The following is a 9,964-nucleotide window of genomic DNA, read 5'->3' on the forward strand; positions in this document are numbered from 1 at the left end:
CAGCCAATATAGTTATCAGTAAAAAGCACAGGTATTTAACTTCCCATTCTGAGAGGAACGGTCTTAAATGGAATAAAAACTATTGCTGGAAGGACCATGTGTCAGCAGGGCTGTACAGCACTGTGCAGAGTGCAAATTTACTGCAGAGGCGAAGTTCACAGCGCTCTCTTGTGAAGGGTTTAAAATAGCAGATGTTCCGTCATCTCCATTTCTGCATGTAACTGCGTTGAGAAGAGGTAGTAAGCAAAATGAGTTAGCTACAAGATTAAACCACAGCATCAATCTTCCCTACAAATTACCTCTTTTGAAAAGGGAGCAGATTACAGCTGGAATTGCATCTGTTTGCATACAAGGCCTATGGGTAAGGCTGTAGTTGAGGTGTGTAGCCCATGGATAGCAAGGATTCAAACACTAGTCAATGACGTAGCAATCTTTTAAGAAGCTAATAACCGCCTATCTGAAAGGGAAAAAAAAAAGTGGGATAGTCTATTGCCAGAAGTGCATTGTTCTCACAAGGTTGAACATGCCTTCACCATCACTAGCACCAGACTGAGCTTACGCAGGATTTATACCTCATAAATGATGTGAGTTAAGGTCTGTTCAGTTTTTGATAATTTAGATTTTTTGAGAGACCTTATATGGAGAGGAATACTAATATCCATCTTATTTCATGAAATAACTTCTACTAATAACCCCTTGTTGTCAGACCTGGATTAATCTAGGAACTGTGTGAGGTCACACGCTCATTAGGGTTCCAGCAATGAGTATTTCTTTAAAGTAGTTTTTCCTTATGAAAAAAATGTGAAAAAGCTAGGAGTCAGAGAGGCTTTTTGAAATCTTTTATTGCAAAAGGTATGGACATCTGCTGGCAGAATATTTGATCACATTCTCTAATTGACTGTCATCCAGAGGACACTGCATGCATTCAAGCTGAAAGCATAGGACAGTTTCCACTAGGCACCTGAGAAATTTCATGGGAAAGAAGAGTCTTTCAAGTTGAAAGAGACAAGTTTCAAACTGATCACCTACTCTGGTGCCCTTTGCTTCCCAGAGTTACTGAGGAAATATGAATTAAATCAGCTATAGTCATAGCCAACTGTAAACATTTTCTTGCAATGCAACAGAAATTCTCTCTAGATAATTGATCCTGAAGTGTTCTTTCCAGTTTTAAACAGGAAATGTCTTTCCTAATGCAGGCAGTGCAGCGAGTTACACCTGACTTGGCACCTACTACTCAATGCTGTGTTATGCAGCAGAAGTGTATAACGCTTCCTTTCGTCTGCCTTGTATCAAAGAAAATCTGTCAGCTCTTACTTGGTCTCCAAGAGACTACCCCACCCCCCAAAATACCTTTTCTTCCTGCTCCCAAGTCTAGTATCATCTCAAACCACTTCCCTGCTCCCTCCAGACAAGAGCCAACTCCCTCTTTCTTCCTACCCCCTTGCCTGAAGGCACAACTAACAAGAATACGTGCTGCTCTTTGTATTGCTGTTAATAGCAAAAATATCTTCACATTTTGGTTGTCCCTCCACACGCAGAACTCCGGGTGCATCTGAATTTCACCAATTTCCATGCCTTCCCACAGGTCTGATAAAGGTTAATCATCTTTGGCAGACAGCAATCCTGCACCAAGTGGAACAAGTAATCCCTTGCCAATCTAGCAGGACTTGTGTTTTGCACCTGTAGCTGCTTAGTATCAGGAACTCACTGCAAGAAAAAAGAGAGTTTAGAGGATGGTACCTTCACAAGTTAAATGCATTTTAATAGAGAATAGAATATATTCATTAACAGCTACACTTAGCTGCAGGTTATAATGGACTTTAAACTATTCGTACAGGACAAATGCAAACATCTATCAAGGCATTAAGGCTGCAAGTCACAGATAACTAAATAACTCAGGATGATACTACAGGCACGTTAACTTCTACTTTTAAATTAAAAGTCATGCTAATTGATCTAATAATTCTAAGTGTAAGAACAGCTATTGTACGTTACTTATACCTTCTTAATAAATCAGCTGTAATTATAAGGAAAATTTTTGCTTTCAGAAAGCTCTAGCAGATAGAACAATTCACAATTAAGTTCCTTTCATGCAGTATGGTTTTAAGTTCCCCAGCAAAGCTGCAGATTGAAAATTTCCATCAAGATAGTGATTCCTCAGTAATGTGCGCACAGGCCTCAACATTCATATAATGTTAAGATACAGGGCCTTGGCAGAGATGGGTGCACATTCATTTGTGTTAAGACGGAGTAGCAATTATAGCCCCCTGAGGCCCCTTGAGTTATTTTAATCACAAAAGCCAGAATGAACTTGTTTGCAACAAAGGCACCCTCAGTCCTTTCAGCTGGAAAGATACAGGTTGCTCTATTTAAACCAGTCAATTTGGAATGAACAGTTATTCACTCCCAGAGACATTACCCTTACTCCAGCAGTGAATACTTCAGTCACTAACAATTCAACACTCCAGTGCATGTTCTAAAGAAGAGCTATCTAAAACTTTCAGTGCTAAAGCACAATAACTTGTCACCACTCTACTTTCAGCTGTATTTCAGTAAAGGATATATATTTTTAATCCATTTGATATTGTTGTGAAAGCTACCCAGCCAATTCCATGTCAATCACTGCTGGATATGCTTTTACAGGAATAAAAGGCCTTTTGGCCTGATCCAAAACCAGCACTGGCAGAGTCCACAGTGTTCCTTGATAGCTGTTTTACATCATACCTATGTCTTCAGTCCTAATATATTTTTAGCAGATACTTAAGTGGAAGCAGCTCAGATGACTGGCTGACATTGACAACACGCTGATGATCTAAGTGTCCTCCCTGTCAAGTCAGGAAGAATACAATGTCTTCTCTGTCTTGTGTTATACAAGCTACAGAGATGAGGTACATGAAAAACGTAAGCAGTAAGTGCAGAGATACAAGACCTTTAGGAGGCATCCTGAGATGGAGCAGGAGGATCCTTATTCTCAGGCTCTGGAGGAGGAGCTGGCACACTTTCCTCTTTCTTTTGTGCAGCCAAAAATTCATGAATCGCCCTCTCTATCTGGGGCCTGAAGATGTGGTTTAGTTTTGGATCCACCACCTGAGAAATAATTCTGTCCACTCCAGCTTCCAGCATTCCTGACCTTGAACAAAGACAAAGGAGTCATTCAGCTCCTCTGAAAAACTTCTCCCCGATCTTCTCCAGTAATTCTCCAGAGCCCTCCTGTCAACTGCAATTAGCATTAACATGGTGAGAACTGCAGCCCACTCAGTAGATCCTTAACAGGGAGTTGTTTCAGTCACCTATTTCCCCCCACCCCCTCTCACTCCTCCCTACAGAATTAACAACTGACATCTGGTCTCCCAGGTACTTAAACAACATGTTGGACAAGAGCCACTTTAATAGGGCTCATGTGGAAATGAGGTCAACATGAAAGCAAACAAACACATTTTGGCACAAACAAGGGAAACCAGCTATTCTGAGGAGGAGGGCAGGTGAGAGCAGTCTTTTTTTTTTTTTAGCTGACTTGAGGGAGAAGAGGCCTTCCCCCTAATACTGTCACTCACTCCTTATAACTGTTAGTCTAGACAGATGGGTATTAATTATAAAAACAAGCACATGTAGCACACAGCAAAGTTTCTGGAACTGAACACTAGTAATTCAAGTGACTTATTACTTCAGGGGCTGCGTCAGACTCTTGGATTGTGGGGCACAGGCTGTCTAGCAGGCTTAAGTCATGTCTGCAATGGAGCAGGGGACAGGAAATGGAGATGGTGCCTGGCACGGGGAAAAGCAGCCACAAGACTAATAAGGCCGTGAATGCTGGTGAGCGGGTGGGTGCAGGGTCCCAGCACACCACGTCACCTCTAGGTAACAGCACATGTATACGTGCATGCAACAAAGGACAGACACATCTTGACACCCTCACTGCTTAGTCTTGCAACTACAGGAGTGACAGGGACTCTTCAAACTCTCCAATACTTGTGTCTATTCTTTGTACTATTAGCTACTTTACATTCTTCTCATTACAGGCCTAAACCACGACACTGATATAGCAATTTTCAATTGTCCGCTTCATTCTACTGGTATAGTAATGTGAAATAAGAGGAAGCATTGACAAACATGTTTCAAGGACTCCAAGTAAAGACAGGAAATTCTGCACTTCCAGTGGACACCCCCTTCTCTAGTTACAGATTAAGCAAGCTAATATCACATGCTAATGACGTACGGGTTCTATCAAGTGCTCTGAAATACAGTTTCTTCTGCGTGTGAGATATTCTAATAGCTTTCCTTATAAGCATAAATGCCATTATCAAGTTCCCTACTGCCCCTCTCCCCACAACTTTTACTATAAAGTTTTTACGCGTGACTTTTAGTCAAACAAGCTAAGGCTCATGCTTCAGGCTGCAGTGAGTTAGCAGCAGTAGATACTAAGCCTAAATCTCTAAGTGGCATAGTTTAAGCTGGCTTTCTGTCATGCTGGAAATGTACTATCTTAAATAAATGTATGAAAGCTACCCTCTGCGGCATGAAATCAGGCCAGCCCAGTTTGACTACTGCCCGCTAGTGGTCGGAGTCTGCTTAAACAAGCTTTGGTATCTTCAGGATTTTTTCTTTAAGTGATGTAGGTTCTTCCCTTTTCTGAAAATAAAGATCAAGGTCATTCAGCTCAGCACATCAGGGACAGTTTTGCTAGTGTTGGTTATTTGCAGTTGGTTATATGCAATGTAAGCATTTTAATGAAAATTAAGACTGCATCCACTATTATAATAAAACTCAGGACAGCACAACAGAAAGTGTTTTGAAAAACATAAGTCTGCAAATTCTTATTTGACTTAGGTGATGAGATAAGATAGTTATATATTACTTATAAAATTGCATTACCATTGTTTCACAGAATGTTGCTTACTTACTGAATCACACTCTGCCTTAGCCCATTTCGTAACTGGTTTTTGTTCATTGTTGGATTCCATTCCTGTTTGTCCAGGTGGGTCGATACGAAGTTGTCTACTTTCTGCCTCAAATTTTGATAGGCTGGCTAAAAAAATAACAAAAAAAAATCTGGTTAAACAGCTAAAAGATCTCAAAACAATCCGCTGCCAGAGTCCTTCATAGTACATCTTTTGTCATGTACACTACTGTTCTTTTGTCTATATTCTCCATCCTTTCACTTTCTGAACAAAGGCAAGCTTGTTTCACCCAAGAACACAACTGGTATTTGCAAAGAACTACTGTTATAATAATTGAAATAGCTGGATAGATTGGTTTTAAAATTGTTGTCTGCTTGTAAATTACTTGGTGAAATGCAAACTGCCTGTGTAGGCAGGACTTGTTTAAGAAGAGTTCTTGCTGTCTGTAATCCCTCCATCACAGAATTTCTAGGAAACTGGCTGAGTAATATTGTCACTAACAAAGAACTTAATTATTTGCTTCTGTGACAATAATACAGAAGATAAGAACTATGCAGGTTTTATCAGTGAAAACTCAATTCCAGTGAATGGGAATTGAACTAACAAACACATATAAATACATAGGACTGTCCAGATCCTGGTACTGTGCAAAGAAAGGACCAGGGGGTGGCAATATTTCAATTTTGGAATTTGATATGCATGTGGGATGCCGAATGAAAGGGTTTGTAACAGAGGTGCAGTGTCTGTCCTGGGCAGTGTATATCTATCCTGACAAAGCCGGTCTGACCTGTGGCTGCTCTGTGCAGATAATGTGACAGCTTCAGGAATGGTTTTGCTATAGCTGCTGGGGTGGCCTAGAATGAGGATTGCAGGTCCCAGAACAGTAATCTTGCTCAAAGCATAACAATTTGGGAAGTCAAACCGCCAGTGTTTAATTTTGACAGGGCAATTGTGAACAACCCAACTTCAATATTGGCAACAAATGCTCAGGAGTTCATGTTGTGACTGAGGAAGAAATTAAGTTTCAAACAACAGTTTGAGAACATCTACTCAAGAAAGAAAGGTTAACCCTTTGTTTTGGAAATGTGGGAATTATGCTCAAGAGGAGCAGTGTCCTTATGGGAGACCGTTTTCCTAATAAAGCCCAAGTCTGAGCCTGTTCTCTGGCCTGTTTCTGCTCTGGGGTGTCCCTATCGCTTTGAGCCAACGTCCCCTCTAGCGCAGCCTGGCTGACAGATGCTGGTCGCAGCGGGGGCGTGAAACCCCACCGACCGAGAGAGCAGCCCTGCAGCTGCTGCCCGCCATCCTGGCCGGCCTCCCGCGGCCCCGAGTGCGGGACGCCGCGGGGGAGAGGGGAAGGGAAGGGATGCGGGTTGCCCCTTCGGCCAACGGCAGCCGGGTTCCAGGGACGGTGCCCGCAGCTGCGGCCTGGGGAGGAGACACCGGCCGCCCCGCCCCGCCGGCGATCCCCGGGGGCTGCCCGGGAGCCGAGCTGCTCGGTTCGGCGCCGCTACCTTGGTGTCCACGTCGGCTAGGCAGTCCCGGCGGAAGCCGTCGAACAGGCCGCGGCTCTTGAGCTGCTCCACGATGATGGCGATGAGCTGCGCGTCGCCGGGCGGCAGAGAGGCCGGGTCGATGGCGCCGGGCCCCGAGCCGGAGGCCGCGCCGCCCGCGCCCCCTCCGCCGCCCGCTCCGCCGCCTCCCCCGCCCGGGGCGGCCCCGCCGGCGCCGCCGCTCTCGGACATGGCCCACGGCCTGCGCCCGGGGCCCGCCAGCGGCTGCGCCCCGCTCGCCTGCGGCCCCCGGCACGGCGACCGTCGCCGGCGGCGCGCCGCGTTCTGCGTAACCCTGGCGCGCTGCATCACGGGGAGGCGAGTCCTCCGCAGGACTGGCAGTTATGGGCCGTGGGCTGCCAGCGACACGGGAGAACTACAAGTCCCAGGATGCACCGCGACGGCGCCCCACAAGGCAACGGAGGGGCGGGCGCCTTGTTTTCGCGATGCATCTTGGGAATTGCAGTTCACTGGGGGACTCTGCCGGCCTTCTCCCCCACTCCGCCACCAGCAGCCTGTCCGGGGAGGGGCGGTTTGGTGGTGGTGCCGCTACAAGCCGGGCAGGACGGTGCTTTGCTCCCCGGGTCAGTGAGGAGCTGTGTCAGTGAGGCCTCCACGCCGCCGGTGCTGTGTTTGGGGCCGAGGGCCCCGGGTTTACCTCAGCATGGTGCAGGCCCCTCCAGACCTGCGGCTTGACGGCCAGGGATTCCCATCCTGGGGAGGCTTTCGGGCTCCTCAGAGGATATCTGCCAGGTTGTGACTCTGGAGTGTACTTAATGGTGTAGTGAGGACGGCAGTCATGTAAATTCAGAAAAAAATCCCAAAATCAATTTGTGTGAGATCATCCTGGATTTCCACCAGGACCTGAGTTTCATTCGTTAACACCGCTAGCAAAAGGAAAGGCAGTGCCAAGGGCCTACCCCGGCACCGCTCCCTGCAGAGTGAATGCACAAGGGAGACTGCTGAAGGTGCTGTCTCTGTTCTGTGTGCTCAGACTATTGGTGTCATTTATTGTTCTGAGTATGTCTGCAAGCTACAGCGTACAAATTCTATGCATTGGTTTTATTTCTTTCCTAGTCACGTTGTAAAGAATTGAACTCATTACTATGTTCACATCTTAACTGCAGGAGGACGAGCTGCGTGCAAGTGTAGTAATCCAATCCTCCACCAAGATGCACTGCACGGGTGCATCCTCACCTTTCTTTTTGTATACTACTGAGTGAATAAAAACATGGCAACGTTTTGCATGTGACGCATTGTCCTTGTCTACCTGATTAAAATTCAGCTGCTCTGAGAAGTGGCGTAAGCTGTCCCTTTCCATCTGGCAGCTTTGAGGAGAGAAGAGGGAAAAATGGTAGCGTGTACAGAGCCTGAGCTTTACACTGACAAAAGCATCTCGTGCAACTGCCGTGTTCTGTGGAGACACACGAGCACTCTCCTGCTGCAGCGGAAAAGCTGTCCCTTTGGCCAGACGCCTTGTCACTGACACTAGTCTGTCTTGGCTATCTCAAAATTGGGTATAAACCCCCCACGACTCATCCAGGCACTCAGAAGTATCTGTGGAATCGCATTCCTGCCTGACAGCTGCCAGCAGTCCTTTCTCCCCACCACTTGTGACCAGCTCACACCCACACGGAGTTCACTGGCATCGTGCTGTCCTTTCATGCGAAGATAACCCCGGATAGGAATGCATTAATCTAACTGTCGTAACGCCCTGCCCCAGTGAGATCCATCGGGATGTGTTACTTACTGCTCTTGAGGATATAATGGGAATAGCTGCCTTATGCTGGTGCAGTACATATGGCAGCATCGACAGGACACGCTGGAGACTTTTCTAACCAGCATGTAAACATTTTTTATAGGACAGAAATCTCTTATAAGTCCGCACCTCCTCGTTCTGTATTTTTTAGGGGACGTGGCTGTGCCTCCTCCCGTGGGCAGGGGACCCGGGGGGGATCTGACGGGGGGATTGAAGCAGGTGGCTGCTGGCAGGGGTCGGGGCCGGCTGCCCAGCCGGGTTTCCCGGTGAGAAGGGAAGCGGAGCCGAGCGGCGGTCCCAGCAGAGGGCAGCCGGTGCCGGGGCCAGCACGGCCTGAGCTCTCCTTCACCGTCGTCACCCCGCGAGCAGGGACGTAATTCATCAATTAGCGTCATTATAGAACAAGCAGCAGAAGCCAGAGGGATGGTCTCTGTCTTTGCCCGAGTAAATCGCAGCTGCTTAGGCAGCAGCAGAAAAAGCGCTAAGGAGAAGGTGGTTGTTTTTTGCATGGGTTTCCTGCTGTCCTGGGAAAGGCTCCTTCCCTCTGCGTGGCTGAGGGGCTCGGAGCGAGCAACCTCGAAGGCAAAACCAGCTTCTCAGCAGTACGATGCATTCAGGAGAATCCAGCCCAGGAGTTACTGGGGATTGCCACAAGGGACAATTCCTCCCAATTCACAAATGGCTCAAAGAGACTGTGAGCATCCGTGATGCAGGAGAGGTAAAGCCTTGATGCAAACCTCTCCTCCCCAGGATGTCTCCCAGCTGTAGCACCCAGAGCAGCTTCTTGCTTCAGTTAAACGCTGTCACCATCCCCAGCCATGGCAGCTTGTCTGGAACTGCCTTGATGGTGCTGAGCAGGGAGAGCAGTGCTGATGCTGCAGTTATTTGCGAAGCACTGCTCACAGTCCCTCTGTTAGGCCTCTTCTTTTATTTGTAGGTGTATACAGTGACCTGTTTCTCAGCGTGGCACAAAGGGATAGGCAATTGGTGTTTCAGGGTGTGGGGGAAGGTGTAAACCTGGAAGTTAGCAGGGGTAACGAGGATTCATGGGTTACGCTTACGAGTTGGCTGGCTGTGTGACCTAGGTCAAGCTGTGTTTCACAGTTTTGAGATCTGTAGCTGGGGCACAAGAAAAACATAGCATTTAATCTAATCTGTCGGGGTATTTTTGCCCAACATCATAGCACACAGGCAAGCATATTAAACTGTGGTGTCTTAGATAAAGCAGCCTATCCCCCAGGGAGAACTGTGGACCTCTCCTTGCATCAGATCTCTAGTACAAAATTTATGAGATCTATGAACTCTCCCTATGGAAAGCTTTAGGCAGTTCGCAGAGTTCAGGTCAGTAGGAGACTCAGGAAGGGAGAAATCTTACCTGTTTGCCTGTTTGCTGTTGCTTTCGAAGACACAGTTCTCACCATGGGATAAATGCTTAGGCTGTGGGGGGAAGCAAACTTGTAAATCTGAGGGAGAAAGTTTATTTCAGGAGGAACAATTAGGAATAAAAACGCCTAAAAAGTTATTTGCATCGCAATGACAAAGCAATCATTTTTAGGTTTATCTTCCTATGTTACAATCCCCCTGAAAACCATTCCTTTGATTGACCAGGGAGATGAAGATCGTTAATTGTAATTTCAACTTGTAAAGGACCGTCCTTCCAGAGTCACACTTTCTGTCACAGATGATCAGAGTTAGAGCTCAGTCTTTTTTTGTCAGTGTTTGCCATCACTGCCTTTCAGGTTTCCTCTTTTCTC

The 9,964-nt window shown here is 46.7% G+C and overlaps 1 protein-coding gene across 1 annotated transcript; it reads right to left on the minus strand.

Moving 5' to 3' along the window:
* Positions 1 to 830: 830 nt before the first annotated feature.
* BOD1 (biorientation of chromosomes in cell division 1) lies at positions 831 to 6,692 on the minus strand. The gene is made up of 4 exons (XM_082489992.1): positions 6,413 to 6,692; positions 4,902 to 5,026; positions 2,930 to 3,130; positions 831 to 1,707 (listed from the first exon to the last, which is right to left on the minus strand). The coding sequence occupies exons 1-3, from the start codon at positions 6,641 to 6,643 to the stop codon at positions 2,932 to 2,934; spliced, it is 555 nt and encodes a 184-aa protein (XP_082346118.1). The 5' UTR covers positions 6,644 to 6,692; the 3' UTR covers positions 831 to 1,707; positions 2,930 to 2,931.
* Between the last annotated feature and the right edge of the window lie 3,272 nt (positions 6,693 to 9,964).

Source organism: Vanellus vanellus, assembly GCF_965231255.1.
Source record: "Vanellus vanellus genome assembly, chromosome: 13".
Lineage (NCBI taxonomy): Eukaryota > Metazoa > Chordata > Aves > Charadriiformes > Charadriidae > Vanellus > Vanellus vanellus.

Bases quoted from the DNA above. Each gene is read 5' to 3' on its own strand.
- BOD1 (XM_082489992.1), bottom strand. From the start codon at position 6,643: ATGTCCGAGAGCGGCGGCGCCGGCGGGGCCGCCCCGGGCGGGGGAGGC. The intron at 5,027-6,412 runs GTAGCGGCGCCG...TTATTTTTTTAG, and splicing joins TAGCCGACGTGGACACCAAG to CCAGCCTATCAAAATTTGAG. The intron at 3,131-4,901 runs GTAAGTAAGCAA...TCTTTGTTCAAG, and splicing joins CTAAGGCAGAGTGTGATTCA to GTCAGGAATGCTGGAAGCTG.